Source organism: Lotus japonicus, chromosome 4, assembly GCF_012489685.1.
Source record: "Lotus japonicus ecotype B-129 chromosome 4, LjGifu_v1.2".
In the NCBI taxonomy this organism is placed as follows: domain Eukaryota; kingdom Viridiplantae; phylum Streptophyta; class Magnoliopsida; order Fabales; family Fabaceae; genus Lotus; species Lotus japonicus.
This window is the reverse complement of record NC_080044.1, coordinates 68,977,022-68,994,119: the sequence shown is the minus strand read 5'-3', so window position 1 is coordinate 68,994,119 and position 17,098 is coordinate 68,977,022. Positions and strand designations below refer to the sequence as shown.

At 35.7% G+C, this 17,098-nt stretch overlaps 2 protein-coding genes across 2 annotated transcripts; both read left to right on the top strand.

Annotated features, from left to right (window-relative positions):
- Positions 1–659: 659 nt before the first annotated feature.
- On the top strand, positions 660–3,266 carry LOC130711007 (pentatricopeptide repeat-containing protein At3g06430, chloroplastic-like). The gene is made up of 2 exons (XM_057560435.1): positions 660–1,099; positions 1,753–3,266. The coding sequence occupies exons 1-2, from the start codon at positions 749–751 to the stop codon at positions 2,884–2,886; spliced, it is 1,485 nt and encodes a 494-aa protein (XP_057416418.1). The 5' UTR covers positions 660–748; the 3' UTR covers positions 2,887–3,266.
- Positions 3,267–3,653: 387 nt separating this feature from the next.
- On the top strand, positions 3,654–14,827 carry LOC130711001 (pleiotropic drug resistance protein 3). The gene is made up of 24 exons (XM_057560428.1): positions 3,654–4,098; positions 4,521–4,644; positions 4,755–4,840; positions 5,095–5,179; positions 5,439–5,598; positions 5,676–5,752; positions 6,893–6,946; positions 7,061–7,151; positions 7,233–7,534; positions 7,619–7,900; positions 7,989–8,302; positions 8,625–8,785; positions 8,863–8,966; positions 9,388–9,538; positions 9,631–9,768; positions 9,918–9,991; positions 10,087–10,419; positions 10,520–10,810; positions 11,329–11,412; positions 11,544–11,677; positions 11,804–12,031; positions 12,282–12,453; positions 13,549–13,803; positions 14,493–14,827. The coding sequence occupies exons 1-24, from the start codon at positions 3,710–3,712 to the stop codon at positions 14,757–14,759; spliced, it is 4,356 nt and encodes a 1,451-aa protein (XP_057416411.1). The 5' UTR covers positions 3,654–3,709; the 3' UTR covers positions 14,760–14,827.
- Positions 14,828–17,098: the final 2,271 nt, after the last annotated feature.

Here is a 17,098-nt window from a genome sequence, read left to right as displayed (position 1 = left end):
TATATTTGGTTGGCTTATAAAAAAAAATCTATATATTTGGTTATGAAAGGAAGGTTATTTACCCACAAAATATGTATGGATACAGGTATGAGCAAGTCATAAAATTATTTTACAAGTGAAGTATGTGTGTTGAGAGCACCCAAGTATTTATAAAAAATTACGGGTATGGATATTGAGTTATGTAGTGTAGGCTTGTTTTTGAAGAACAAACGTAAGCGTGACGTGATTATTTTTTTTGATGTTTTCTTTGTAAAAACTAAAAAGACAAATTGTCTACAAAAAGAACTAATTTATCTACTGGATTTCACTATTTTATTGATCATCATCATTGAAAAAATCTTTAACTCTGGTTCTTTAAGTGATAAATTAGCAATTTCTTTCATGATTCACTCTTAAAAATTATATATTTTTTTAAAATACAAGTGTCCTAGAGGTGTCCAGCCAAGAAGAGGTGTCGGCTTAAGTGTTTGAGTCATAAAAAAATATTTTTTTAATGAGACACGACGAGGAAGTGTATGACACGTGTCATATATGCGTGGTACGAGTGTTAGTGTCATATCGGTGTCCGACACGACACCGGGACACGACATATCTTCATAGTTCACCCAACCCAATGCTCTTTTCTATTAGGTTTTTTCAAAAGGAAATGTTAATCAATTAAAAAGAAGAAACTATTTTGCCATTTTGGTACAAGTAAAATATCAGATTTAGAGTTTCAGTCACACCCTCTCTTTCTCTCTCTTTGGGCATGGCTTCCATATCCCTTTCGTTCTCTTCTTCCATCGTCCCCTCTCCGATTTCCCACCACAAATGCAAGAAAACCCAACACCCCAGTTCCCAAAATCCAATCTTTCGTGTAACCCACTGCGCAATTTCATCTCCACCGTCCAAAACTGCACCTCCGGTTGTCAAAAAGAAACACTGGAAACGAGGTGAGTTTCCTGGTACTTCGGAACCTGGGAGTACGAGGAAGGGTGGTCCCATTAAGAATTTGAAGAAGAAGCTCGACAGAAAGAACAATGCTAAAGCTTGGGTCAACACTGTCACTGAAGACCTATCTGAACGCATTGAGAAGAAGCAATGGCTTCAAGCCCTTGAGGTTACCCTTTTATTGTTGTTGTCAAATTCAATAGTTTGTATGTGTCTTTGTGTCTTAGGGAGCTGAGCTGAGTAAACTTCTTAACTAAGAGCTTGTCACATAATCACTTATCCATAAGCTCATTGAAATAAATTCATTGAAATAAATTCATAGTAGCTTATACTCATAAGCTGTTTTCATTAACTTAGGCCCCATTTGGGAGAGCTTATCTGATAGCATAAGCGCTTTGCTAGTGTTTGGGAGAGCTTATGCAAACAGCTTATGACCTACCATAAGCTGTTTTGACTGTTTTAAGCTTATTTTCATAAGCTACTCAGGATAGCTTATGAAAGAGAGCTTATGCTTATATATAGCTTATTTTCAATTCATTTTAATATTTTTTTAATAGCTTATGAATAAGCGCTTATGTCATGAGCGCTTGTGGTCGCTTATGATCATAAGAACTTAATTAAGCTGTTTTCCCAAACAGGGCTATTCAAACATTTGTATAAGGGCTTATGCTATAAGATAAGTTCAAATAAGCTTTTCCAAACGCGGTCTTAGTAGTTTTGTGTATTGTTTTTATTAACTAATAACAATTGAGATTGTTTCTTACTGGGAGACATGATACTTTGCTGAAGTGCAGTTGTGCTTTTACTCGTTCATGTGTGTAGGTATTTGACATGCTTAAAGAACATTCCTTTTATGAACCCAAAGAAGGGACTTACATGAAGCTCATTGTGTTGCTTGGAAAATCCGGTCAACCCCACCGTGCCCGGCAACTTTTTACTACAATGATTGAAGAAGGTTGTGACCCTTCTCCTGAAACGTACACGGCGTTACTTGCTGCATATTGCAGGAGCAACCTGCTTGATGAGGCATTTTCGATTTTGAATGAGATGAAGAACCATCCTCTGTGCCAGCCTGATGTTTTCACTTACAGTACCTTAATAAAGCCCTGTGTGGATGCTTTCAAATTTGACCTTGTTGAGTTGCTGTATGAAGATATGGCTGCGAGATCTATCATGCCTAACACGGTCACTCAGAACATTGTTTTGAGTGGTTATGGCAAGGCTGGGAAGTTTGATCAGATGGAGAAAGTGCTGTCGAGCATGCTTGAGAGCACTTCGTGCAAGCCTGATGTCTGGACAATGAACACAATCATCAGTGTCTTTGGTAACATGGGTCAGATTGATATGATGGAGAAATGGTATGAAAAGTTCCGCAATTTCGGGATAGAGCCAGAAACTCGCACTTTTAATATCTTGATTGGTGCCTATGGAAAGAAAAGAATGTATGACAAAATGTCTACTGTTATGGAGTATATGCGGAAGTTGCAATTTCCATGGACCACCTCTACTTATAACAATGTGATTGAGGCATTTACAGATGTTGGTGATGCTAAAAACATGGAGTATACATTTGATCAGATGCGTGCTGAGGGTATGAAAGCAGATTCCAAGACTTTCTGCTGCCTTATCAATGGTTTTGCAAATGCAGGTCTCTTCCATAAAGTAATTAGCACTGTTCAGTTGGCTGAGAAGTTTGAGATAGCTGAGAACACCACATTTTACAACGCAGTATTATCTGCATGTACAAAGGCAGAGGACTTGATGGAAATGGAGAGAGTTTTCAAGCGAATGAAAGATAACCAATGTCCACCAGATGACACAACATACACGATCATGATCGAGGCATATAGAAAAGAGGGTATGAATGACAAGATATACTATTTAGAGCAGGAGAAGAAAACAATGATAACTGATGGTATAAAAGTGAGCCAGCCGGAGGATGAATTCTTCAGTTGATTCGTAGCGTGTTTGGATCGGTGGTGGCATACAATCCAAAACACAACTCCAGAAGCTACACTTCCTAGCTTCTCCCCAGTAGTGATTTCCAACCGCAGAACCAAACATGTGGTTTTTAGTTCAGACTGCTAATTCATCTGTATGCTTTACCTCTTCCATTTTCTGGAGCCGCTGTTGTATTTTGTTTGGGGGGTGAAAGGAGTGATCAGCTGCCGAGTTGCATAATCAAGCTTCATTTTCATGAATGATAGCAACTTCGCCCAACTTTTATACATGCTTATTGTAAAGTTAAAATCGCAGAATAGAATTCAAACATCAGAATTTTTTGGTGTACAGGGTTCATGAACTGATAATTGAGTTATTAGTGTTTTTTTGTCAAATTTGAGCCCAGTGTTAAATTGGAATTGCTTACAATCGCTGCACTACATGAAAGAGAAAAATGAATGGATCATGCCACTTTAATATCCTTGCTTGCTCTCATTGACTTCTGACCACGTACACCTTCCCCTTCTCTTAATAATATATTTCCTAACATGTCTCAGCGTTTGGACTTTTGAGATTAATTAGCGTATCTATGAAAACACACTTGTCATAAAAAACTATTAAAGCTTTATAATTGTAATCGTTTTGAGTTATCACCCTGACAGCATGTTTAGTAGCCATTCTCATGCCATGGTAATACATGACATAATGCATTACATCATCAACTAAAACAATCCAGCTTAAAAAACCAGCATGACCCTTTCTATAAAAAGTATAGAAGTGGAACATATCATGCACTCCACATTTCTCCGAGGTTTGAGCTGCCTAATCTGGTGTTGAGATGGCTCAGCTGGCAGGTGCAGATGAGATAGAGTCTCTGAGAATTGAGTTAGCAGAGATTGGAAGGAGTATAAGGTCCTCATTTAGAAGTAATGCATCCAGTTTCCGGAGCATTTCAAGCATCATTCATGTGCAAGAAGATGATGTTGATGAAGGAGATGCCTTACAATGGGCTGAAATCCAGAGGCTGCCCACTTCTGAGAGGGTCACTTCAGCTTTGTTTGATGCACCTGATGGCATGGAAACAGGTGGAAAAACTAAAGGGAAACAGGTGGTTGATGTCAGCAAGCTTGGAGCTCAAGAAAGGCATATGTTCATAGAGAAGCTTTTCAAGCACATTGAAAATGATAATCTTCGATTGTTACAGAAACTCAGGAAAAGAATTGACAAGTAATCATTTTTCTCTTAGATAACCTACATCTCTCTCTCTCTCTCTCTCTCTCTCTCTCTCTCTCTCTCTTTCATTTACTCATGTTGTTTGGAGATGTTCCACCGGATTTTATTAAATTACTAATCATGTTACCAGTCAACCAGAATTGTTATACTTCATGTAATATAGCAAAGGTTAACATAAGGATCTAGCTCAGATTTTTTCAAAAAACGATAAACATGATGTGATGGAAAAAGGCCTTTTTTTTCTTTCAAGTATTTGTAATTCATATCTGAATATCTGTTGGCGTGAAAGTTTCATGGTTTTTAGTATCATATATGGTGCTGTCCACTAAACCTATTAATAGCCAAGTAGCATAACAAGTTATTATGTAAATGTGAATGTGGCTAGTATATTTTGTGCTTGTTCTTTTGCTTTGTAGAGTTGGTATTAAGTTGCCCACAGTGGAAGTGAGGTATCAAAATCTTAGTGTTGAAGCAGAGTGCAAGGTAGTTCAGGGCAAGCCCGTACCTACTTTGTGGAACACCCTAAAGGACTTGATCTTTGTAAGTATCTAAAAGTAGCAAAATTTGGATATATTCTTTTTCAGATGTTATTTCTCTGATCATCATGACCTTTTTTTGACTCCTTTTCTCCATTTTTTTTATCTTGAAAGGACATGACAAGATTATCAGTTCTGAAATCTCAAAATTCCAAGATAAGCATCATCAAAGATGCCAATGGAATTATAAAGCCTGGAAGGTTTGTTTTGTTGAGTTCAACATACTTATTGTACTGATCAATCACAGTCAGTTGTAATTCTTGTTTCATTCTAAACATCGATTGACTGTGTTTGACATTACCTTATGTTCCATATGCTGTAAATAAACTGGGAAGTAATGATCCCAGAGCCAGCTGTTGGAGTGGATCTTAATGCACATTATAACATTATTTCTGGAAAGAAGAACAGAGAAGCATGTCTACTGATTTGTTTTCTATTCCTGATTCTGTTGCAGGATGACCTTATTGCTTGGCCCTCCAGCAAGTGGTAAAACAACATTATTATTGGCATTGGCAGGAAAACTTAGCCATTCTCTCCAGGTTCTCAATCTCAGGACTTCTTGTTGTAGTTTATAAACCTAGAAATCTCAATGAGAAGTTCGTAATAATTCATATATGTTGATACTGCTTGAAATGAAATGAGAAAGCTTGCTGATATGACATTTTTATAGCGTGCACTTCAGAAACTATATATTACAATTTGATAGCATGTAATTCAGTTGGCTTTTCAAAATCTGATAACTCTTTTAAGTTAAAATGGACCTTTTCCATGGTTGTTTTGGTGCATGCTCTTTAACAGGTTCATGGGGACATTTCTTGCAATGGACACATGCTAGAAGAATTTATTCCCCAGAAATCCTCAGCATATGTAAGCCAATATGATTTGCATATTCCAGAGATGACTGTGAGGGAAACACTCGATTTCTCAGCACGTTGTCAGGGTGTAGGAAGCCGAGCTGGTAGGTATACTTTAAGTTACAAAAATATAAAATATATAAATTGGCCTTAATAATGACCTTTGTTCCATTTCTAAAAGAACTCCTGATGGAAGTCAGTAGAAGGGAGAAAGAGGCAGGGATAGTACCAGATCCTGATTTAGATGCATATATGAAGGTACTATATTGCACATATGTCTCTGTCATGAACCTACTAAATTTAAAGCTCGAGTTATTGAGTGAACATACATAAATGGTTTTTATGTTATCTTTTGAGTATGCCCCCTCATACAAGAGCCATTTGGACTTAGAGCAAGAATGTTGCAAAAGACCACCTATTTTGTGCTAAAGTTCAATTTTTTATTGGAAGAATGGGTGGGGTGGGAAAGATTGAACTCAAGAGCACTTGGTCATTGAAGTTCTAATCCAAAACCTTAAGCTATTGGGTAAAGAAATACGAATGGTTTTGTATTATATTTCTAACAACATCCTTGACAAAAATAAGTTACTCAGATCCCGAAACTGAAAGGGAAAAGACTAATTTTTTTAGTTTATGTTAAGTGTTCCTCACTTCCTTGCATTTATTAGATACAGATTATACTGTTGAGCATAAAAATGTTCGTTGGTAATGCTAACATCACAGCAATGTTGGATTCCTCATGGATGTTAGCATGATCATCTTGCTAAACTGTGATATAGGAACATAAACTTAAGAAAAATCAATACATCTACTTCGATAATGTTTAGAGCTTCCTTAAAGGTTCTCCGTGCCCGTACTGTCTCCTAACAATTGAGAAAAACTTGAAGTTAAAATTTTTTAATATGTTAGGCTACATCCTACAAAGAGTCTGCATCATCCAATATATCCTCAAAGTTCATCATGGCCTGATCAAGTTATTGGTTTTGATTTTGATGATATTTCTCTTCAGGGACCCTCTGTAGGCTTTTTTATTTCTCCTAATCCTAGGTTTTCCATGCAAGATATGACACAAAAGCAGGAATTACTTAATCAACAAGTTCTTCAATAAAAATTATAAAAAGAAGAAACCTCTCAACATTTAGCTTTTAGAAAGTTATGATTATTTTCTTAACTGAATTCCATATGTTTCAAACCTGAATTGTAGTATGATAAGTATCAATTATTTTCAGATCAGTGAGACCAGAAAAAACTCGCTAGCATTATATATATATATATATATATATATATATATATATTAAATCAGAGAGCATGACTTTGTAATTGATCATAGTTAAGCCTTTATGCAAATTTATTGTCTGGGGTCTTGATTACTGTTTCAACTGAATTTTTTTGTGATAGGCAACATCAGTTAATGGACTGAAGAGCACCCTTCAAACGGACTATATCTTAAAGGTAGTATACTCATTTTCTCCATGAAACTAGAGTTTCAGTGGCTCCTTTATCAATTTTCTCCACCAAATACTGTTCAGCTATTGTTTACTTACTGACTATTACAATAACTTACAGATCCTTGGTCTTGATATATGTGCCGATACGTTGGTTGGAGATCCTATTCGAAGAGGTATATCAGGCGGTCAAAAGAAAAGATTAACTACAGGTATTGTGGGAGTGCTCTATACTCTATAGGAACATCATTGATCTATGAAGTGACCATTCCTGACTCTGGTGCATTATACAGGAGAGATGATGGTTGGACCAATGAAAGCTCTATTTATGGATGAAATATCCAATGGTTTAGACAGCTCCACTACTTTCCAGATAATATCTTGCCTTCAGCATCTGGTTCATATCACAGATGTCACTGCATTAATTTCACTTCTTCAGCCAGCACCGGAGACCTTTGATCTCTTTGATGATGTTGTCTTAATGGCAGAAGGGAAAATTGTGTACCATGGCCCACGTGATTATGTACTTGTGTTCTTTGAGGACTGTGGGTTCATATGCCCACAGAGAAAAGGCACAGCTGACTTTCTTCAAGAAGTATGTTAAGGTCAACCTTGTATCTCCATTTCTAGCATAATAATTTTTTGAGTTTGATTATTATGAAAAGTTTGTTAAATCCAGGTTATATCAAAAAAAGACCAAGCACAGTATTGGAGCAGGACAGGAGAACATTACAGTTATGTTTCTGTTGACCAGTTCATTAAGAAATTTAAGGATTGTCCTTATGGTCAAAAGCTTCAGGAGGAGCTCTTGAAGCCATTTGATAAGTCTCAGAATCACAAGAATGCTCTCATGTTTACAAAGTACTCATTAACAAAATGGGAATTATTTAAGGCTTGCATGATGAGGGAACTTCTTCTAATGAGAAGAAACTCATTTGTCTATGTATTCAAGTCTGTACAGGTAAAAAGAAATCCGTTCCTCTCCAATCATTATATTTATACCCAACTTCTCAATTTTCTAAGTATCTTTGTATTTTTCATCCATGCAGCTTTTCATTATTGCCTGTATAGCAATGACTGTTTTCATACGAACACGAATGAAGGTTGATGTGCTCCATGGGAATTATTTTATGGGTTCACTGTTCTATTCACTCATCATTCTTCTGGTTGATGGATTTCCAGAACTATCTATGACTGTATCAAGAATTTCAGTTTTTTACAAACAGAAAGAGTTGTGTTTTTTTCCTGCATGGGCTTATACAATCCCATCTGCTATTTTAAAGATTCCACTTTCACTATTGGAATCTTTCATTTGGACAGCACTTTCTTATTATGTCATTGGTTACAGCCCTGATATTGGCAGGTTAGTCCTCAACAGAGAGCTAACTTTATTCCCAAAATTTTCAGTAGTATTATTAGACATGGTGACTAGATTTACATAAATACTCATTTAAAGCGAGAAGGTTCTTCATTTGAAGTGCCTCTTTCTCTCTAGAATTTGATATGGGTTATACTTTATTTACAATGATGCTGGAAGCTTCTGTGTTTGATCTTATACAAGGAGAAGGACATGTTAAACATAGCATGTATAAGATCTATCTTATGTGTACTGTGTCATCACTATGAAACTATCTTTTGGAATTTCTGGCATCTTTTAACTATGTTTTCACCTTAATTTCCTTCAGGTTCTTTCGCCAGTTCCTTCTCCTATTTGTCATACACATGACTTCAGTATCCATGTTTCGATTCATTGCCTCAGTTTTTCAAACTGTGGTTGCTTCTACGATAGCTGGTACCGTGACCATACTAACTGTTTTACTATTTGGTGGCTTCATCATTCCAAAACGTAAGAATCAAGAACTTCTTTTCTTTTAGCCTTGATTTTTATTCAGATGACTATGTTCATTTTCTTTTCCATTGCAGCATATATGCCATCTTGGTTGCGGTGGGGATTTTGGGTTTCTCCTTTGGCATATGGAGAAATAGGCTTAACTGTGAATGAATTTCTTGCTCCTAGGTGGGAAAAGGTAACCATTTATTACTTTTGCATTTCAAAGAATACACATTGCATGCAACTAAAAGTAGTGGCTAAGCCTCCCTCTTCTTTTTTATTAATAAGGTGACCAGTTAGGTTCAATTGTTAGTAGGGTAATTCAAAGGCTCAAATTACTAATTATAAAGCCTCTACCTCTTTTACTTTAAAGTTTTTTCCATTTTGTAGAGATAAGTACTCATATGTGAAAAGGCCACAAAATCTATCAATGAAAATATTTACTTTCAATATCTAGCTTCTTTCAGTATTTTCATCTCAAATGTATACGTTACATAGTGTTGGTAACCAACGTATACTCATAATAGAACTTAAGGCTGGAAGGGAAGTCCTTACATTTATCCTTCTAGTAAATGGGACTCATCTAACCATTTTGGCTTCTTTGTTCTTATTGAAAGGTGTCTGCGAACTCAACAATGGGTCAACAAGTACTTGAAAGCCGGGGGCTAAACTTTGATGGTTACTTTTATTGGATATCAACTGGTGCCTTGATTGGGTTCACATTGCTGTTTAATGCAGGTTTTACCTTGTTATTGACTTTCTTGAAAGGTAAGTTCATCTATCATTGATAACTTTGGCATTTTAAGTAACAGGGCTTTTAGATCTTCATTTTAATCTTCACTTTCGTATTGTACCATCAGCTCCTGCAAGGTCTCGCACTCTTATATCTTACGACAAGCATTCAGAGTTACAAGGGAACAAAAAAATCGATGGTAGCTTTGGTGCGGATAAGAAACCTGCTCGTTCTCTGACTGAAAGTACTGTAGAAACCATAAAAGGTGATCAGTTTTCTTATTCATGTGCATTTTTCTTCAATTAAATGTTAGCATCGAATATATTTACATTTTTTCCTAATAATATATACAATTCTACATGCACAACTCTTTTTGTTAAAACTACTTTTCTCATTCATTTCTCTCTACTCCAGGAGGATTGGTCCTACCTTTCCAGCCACTAACCTTAGCATTTCGTGATGTGCAGTACTATGTTGATACCCCTTTGGTAATTTTCATGGTTTCAATTCTCACTTGTTAAGTATGAAGAGAAGTTAATGCCAAAATACATAGTTTGAGTAATTATATCACACTGAATTGCAGGAAATGAGAAACAGGGGTTTTACTCAGAAAAAGCTTCAACTCCTTTCTGACATCACAGGCTCATTCAGACCAGGCATACTAACAGCATTGATGGGAGTCAGTGGAGCAGGGAAAACAACTTTAATGGACGTTCTATGCGGAAGAAAAACTGGTGGTATTATAGAAGGAGAGATTAAAATTGGTGGCTACCCAAAGGTTCAGGAAACATTTGCTAGAGTATCAGGTTACTGTGAACAAAATGACATACATTCTTCAAATATAACAGTAGAAGAATCTGTTATGTTTTCTGCCTGGCTTCGGCTTCCTTCTCAGATCGATGCAAAAACTAAAGCTGTACCATGATTTTCATTTCAACTCAACGTCATTATATTTTTTGATTTTTGAGCTTGTTCATTGGTATTCATTTCCTCTTATAGCTTTCATTGTTTCTCAGGAATTTGTAAATGAAGTCCTTCATACTATTGAACTTGATGAGATCAAAGATTCTTTAGTAGGCATGCCGAATATTAGTGGTTTATCAACTGAGCAAAGAAAACGCCTGACCATAGCCACTGAGCTTGTTGCTAATCCGTCAATCATATTTCTGGATGAACCGACTTCAGGTCTAGATGCAAGGGCAGCTGCAGTTGTGATGAGAGCAGTGAAGAATGTAGTTGGAACCGGAAGAACTGTTACATGCACTATTCACCAACCAAGTATTGATATATTTGAGGCATTTGATGAGGTAAACTACAATTACCTTATAAGTTTTGCACATATTGTAATCTCAGAGGTAATGGTAGTTCCTTTTGAGCCTGATTATCCAATTACTCAAGCTCACCACTTCCACTTCTGAGGTCAAATATTTTCCAAAACAACTTTTGAGCTACAAAATCGTGTTAGATGCTATAACATCTTAAGAAGAACTATTGGTACATACTTATTTATTATTATCTCTATCCATAATTAGATAAAAGAAAATGCATCAATTTGGGAGACATCATAACTTTGTGGCCCTTTAAATCTGCTTGCCTTTATCATGTATTGACATTCCCTATAAATGCTCATGCAACAAAAAGCATTGGAATTTGGGGGAGCCAAGCTATGGCTTTCTGTATTCATCCTCAGTGTATATTGATTATACTCACAAAGCAGCAAATGTCTTATACTTGAAGAGAAATAACCCTATGCAATGCAAACAGGATGGTATGCTGCAAATTCATTATTATAGTCACTTTGGTTCTTTTTTTGTAACCCCTTCAGGTGATTCTTATGAAAACTGGAGGACAAATAATCTACTCTGGCCCACTTGGAGAGCACTCAAGTAGAGTCATTGAGTACTTTGAGGTCAGTTTTCCAAGTATATCATACCTAACTTCTTTTTCATCTAAAATGTAGTTTTGGTACTCCTTGCCAGGAAACAAATGATTGATTGCAAAGTCTTTTTTTACATTCTTGCAACTTGTGTTTTTATGTAGAGTATACCAGGAGTACCAAAGATTAAAGACAACTATAATCCATCAACTTGGATGCTAGAAGTTACTTCAAGGTCTGCAGAAACTGAACTTGGAGTAGATTTTGCCCAAATTTATAGGGAGTCAACCTTATATAAGTAAGTAATCGCAAAGAACTTTAGGGGCCACTGGTTGAAACAGACAAATGGTGACACTAGGAATTTCAAAACACCTCTCTAATACAATGCATATAATCTTAACATGATATTTACTCGTGACTGCAGACAGAACAAAGAGTTAGTTGAGGAATTAAGTTCACCACTTCCGAAGTCCAAAGATTTGTATTTTCCATCTCATTTTCCACAAAATAGTTGGGAACAGTTTAAAGCATGCTTGTGGAAACAACATTTGTCCTATTGGAGAAGTCCTTCATACAACTTGAACCGCATCTTTTTTGTGACTGCTTCATCTCTTCTGTTAGGGATACTGTTCTGGAAGCAAGGAAAGAAAATGTCAGTGAGCATAATATTACTAATGACTCCATTAGGAAAATGAATATTTAAAGTTTTCCCTAATATATCTCATTCACAATATCAAATGAGCTTCAGGTTGTTAAACTAAATCTGCATTTTACTATGTTTTCTCATTTGCTAGTCATTTTTTTTTTATAAATAGATTATAACTCTTAACATGAAGGTTAAGCTGAATTAGAAAGTCTTGTGCATAAATGACTGAATTTTATATCTTCTACTTATTTCACAGAAATAGCCAACAAGATCTGTTCAATGTATTTGGTTCAATGTTCTCTGCTGCTCTCTTCTTTGGGATAAATAACTGCTCAACAGTTTTACCATATGTGGCTACAGAGCGTACTGTTCTATACCGTGAAAGATTTGCTGGAATGTACTCTCCCTGGGCCTATTCTTTTGCACAGGTTTAGTTCTGAAGTTATGGATTTGTCATTTATTTCCATTTTTTTAATTCAGTAAGAAAAGGGAAGAGTCATTCTTTTATATCATTGCTAATGCAAGCTAAGTACCATAATATTCTTTTAAGGGTCCAGAAAATGCAGAGACTGTTTGCCTGATTGTGACTGAAAGGTAAACGTATCATAGAAATTACCAAAAGTTTCAAATGTAAAATTATTTTATTTTTGAAAGTAATTAGAGGAAATGTACGAAAAAAACCTATAAGAGATGCTAATGCTAGATTGTTAGGTCAATGTTATCTTTTTATGGCTTGCAATATTGTATTCAAGTAAAGACATTAGACATATATTTAAGGGCAAACCTGGAACTGTAAAACTCCTGCTATGTGTGAGGTTCAAGGAGGGGTCATACCCACTATGTAGATATAATGTAGGCAGCCTTACCTTTGCACTTTTGCAAAATACTGATACCACAGCTCGAACCAGTGACCGCAAAGTCACATGGCAGCAACCTTATCGTTGCGCTGAGGTTCGCTCTCACATTAGACATTAAGAGGACAAAAAAGCAATGATAGCTGATCCTAACCCGAATTCTAAGATGGTAGCTGAGTCGATATTAGATCCATTGTTGGCCGCTTGTTGAATTTTAAAGTTGAAGAGTTCCCCTGACCCACGGTTGTTCCATGAAATTTTAATGAAGTCAATCTGGGCTGCTGATTATTTCAAGAGAAATTTGTGAAGTTTTTCTAGTCCTGTAGATATCTCATAAAGAGGATACGGACATTTCAGTAAAATGAAGTTTGTGATCTCCATGACGTTATAAGGGGCCTTAATGTTGCACATTAACTAGACAAATAATTTTTTGTAGGGGACAGCACAATCCTCACCCTTAACTTAGTTTTTGGGGTAAAATTAAGCTTAACTCGAATTCTAAGAGCTTGATGTTTGAATCGAAACATGATAAATTTTGTTGTGGAGCACAAGTATTAAGAAAAAAAATCATTAATCACTGTTTCTGTTTACTCAAGGGTTCTATTAATTTATGTTTTGAGGTGACAGTTGGAACAAGTTTAGAGTAACTTGGATTCACTTCTTTTGCAGGTGCTAATTGAGGTTCCCTATTCATTCATTCAAGCTGCTTTATATGTGATAATCACATATCCTATGATTGGTCACTATTGGTCCGCATATAAAATATTCTGGTCATTCTTCAGCATGTTCTGCAGCATATTAAACTTCAACTACCTAGGAATGTTCATTGTTTCCGTGACACCAAATGTTCAATTGGCTTCTATATTGTGTTCATCTTTCTATACAATACTGAATTTATTCTCTGGGTACTTTATGCCACGACCTGTAAGTTTCATAAAATATCATTTTGTTTTACTATATTTGCATGAATGGGAAATATATATATATCTATAACTCCTGCAACTGCTAGGACTAGTTAGTTTTATTTTCTTGTTTAGAAACATGCCTTGAAAACTAAAAATGCTTTATATTTAATTTGATCTTTTTCATTTTTGACAAAACACAATTTAATATGTAGAAATGCTTTCAAATTTAACATTATATAGGCGATACTATGTAGTAATTAATCTAATTTATCGTCTAATATGCAAACTTGAAATTTATGAGTGTGGGAAGAAAAAGAAGAGCAGTTAAATTGATTATAGGTCAGTAACAATTTTGTGTGTTTAGATATCAGTTGAGTGCAACGTAAACACACTTTCATCTCAATCCATAAGAAGTGTACACTTTGTTCCCTTTTTATTGTGAAATGCATGCTAACATTTGTTTGCACTAGTGACAAAGAATATCGAAACATAGGCTTAGCATTAAAGCCAAAGTATCACCACTTTCAGTTTACCATTGCATTATTGCATTTTCACCTTCTTTCTAAGGCATAAATAACTGGTTTAAGAACGCATCATGATAAGTTCATAGTAATGTGTGCTTATAGATTACTTATATAATATATTCCATCTACTTGACATATATTGCTTCAAATGTAACTCTAAGGGATGTTGGTTTCCTCATTGCAGCAAATGCCTAAATGGTGGGTTTGGATGTATTATTTATGCCCCTTGTCTTGGGCAATGAATGGGATGCTGACTTCACAATATGGAGATATAAACAAAAATATGTCAGTCTTTGAGGATGTCAAAACAGTTGCTACATTTTTAGAAGATTATTATGGGTTTCGCTATGATTTTCTGGGTGTGACTGCTGTTGTTCTCATTGTCTTCCCCATTGTATTTGCCGCTCTATTTGCTTACTGTATTGGAAACCTCAACTTCCAAAGGAGGTAAAAATAAAATGATGTAAAAGTATAAATGCATGTCACTGCAGTTATGTGAATCATTTGAGGCTTAAAGGATCCGAAGGCCCCTGAGATTACAAAGGAAATTAAATTCAGGACCTAGAAAATTATTTCATCAAATTGGGTCCCTAAAAAAACTTTTTTAATTCAATCAAGGCCAAATGTTGTCACAACCCAATTTTGTCCTAGTTACCTTTACCACGTGGTTTTTTTATTTAATTTTAATTAGAAAAATTAATTAAAAATAAAATTTTAATTCCAAGTCAGTTAAATAAGCAGAAAAAAAATAATAAAATCATAATCTGAATAAAATCTCTAATCTAATAAATAACCTAAACTAATAATATTAAATCTCTAATCTAATTCCCCTCAATTCAACCCTCTGCATCTTCAACCCTCTTCAGCACCTATTCTAACTCTTTCCCCTAAACCTAAACCTAAACATAATCTTCTTCATGATATACAACAAAAACCTAGATCCATTGAAACATTAACCGTATCTGCTTCTTCTTCCTCAAAGCATCGACCACAACTCCGGTCGGAAGGAAACCTAAATCAATGAAAGGAAGGAAACACATATCTTGGTGGTGGTTGTGTGTGGCCTGAAATCAACCATCTGCTGCAACCATCACCTCAGACCACAACCACAGTCTCTACCCCTTCCTTTTCCCAGATTTGAAACCGTCCCCTCCTTTCTCCACCTCCAACACCACTATCTTCTTCTCTCTCACCACCACCACCATCACCATCACCAGATCTGCAAAAATCGAACCACCACACACCAACACCACCCACTAGTCACGGCAACCCCAACTCACCAGCAACGGATCGTGGGTGAGAAAAACGATGGCTGTGTTGGCTGAGAGAAGTGGTGGCTGGTTGGATTTAGCTATGGTTCTATGGTGGCCGGTGTACCTGTTGCAGCGGGAGCGCCGCTGGTGTGGCTGTTAACCGTCGGTGGCTGTATAATTTTTGTTCTGCTTCTTCTGGGGCATGTTGGTAATTGCTTTTAGATCTGGTTATTTGGAAATGGGGATGGAAAAACTGAAGAGCTTTTTGTGACAGAAGATGAAGAAGAAGATAGGGTTGGAAGAGAAGGGTTGATGTTGAGGAATCAAAGAGTGAGGTAAATGCATATGACATTGTTCTGATCTGGAAAAGTTAGGTAGTTTTGATTTTCGATTGGGAAGGCCCTCTATTTGAAGCTCTGTACTGTTTTAAGTGGAAAACAAATTTAGCCTTTGAGATTTGGGTGTGGGTTTACAGTTCTGGATTTGGGTGTGGGTTTACAGTTAAGAAAGGAAGAAGAAGAGGCTGAAGAAGATGAAGACCATTTTGTCTGGGTTTTGTTCTTGAGATGGAGATTGAAAGTAGAGTGATGAAGATTATGTGTTTAATTTGAATTTAGTTCAGGGATTTATTTAAGTTTAGGTTTATATTAGGATTTTATTAAAGTTTTATTTTTAATTTATGAGTTGGAATTAAAAAAATAAAGTTTTATAATTTTTCAATTAAAAAAATAAATAAATAAGCCACGTGGTAAAGGTGACTAGGACAAAATTGAGCTGTGGCAACATTTGAGCTTAATTGAATTAAAAATGTTTTTTTAGGGACCTAATTTGATGAAATAATTTTCTAGGTCCTGGATTTAATTCCCTTTGTAATTTCAGTGGCATTTGGACCCTTTAAGCCATCATTTGATGAACTAAATGAATTTCTTGTAAATTCTATTTCATCATATTAGCAATGGTCTTAGTCACAAGCTTAAACTGAACATTACACAAATTGATAGGTCGAAACTGATTAGTGTGCATAGGCCGTTTTAGCTTGGGAATCAGTACACGCAAGGTCCAATTAATTGAGTCAGGAAAAGCGTCCCCATTCAAGAATCATAATTTAGCTTTTATTTAAAAAATCTATTAAAATAAATTTTATTTATTTTAAAATAAAAATAAGTCCTCTCCCTCTTTTTCCCTTCAAAAACATTCTCACAAACAACCCCTAAACCCGAAAGGAAAAGAAATGTTAAATGGTTTCTAATCCCATTCTCCCTATTCCATCTCCAAGTCAATTTTTTTATATACCTTAGTATAATATAAGTGACTTTAAATATCTCTGTCAAGTATTAAATATTTTTTTCTTATTTTACCCTTAGCATAATGCATCATTTTTTAGAAAGAAAAAGATAAATTAGATAAAGGCTAGAGAGCAAAACTCTCAAGCAGAGAAAAAAAACCAGCCGTCAACGGTATCACCGAGACAAAAAAAAAACCGCAAAAAGACCCAAAGCGCCCGACAAGAAAAGCGAAGAAAAGCCTACAAGAAACT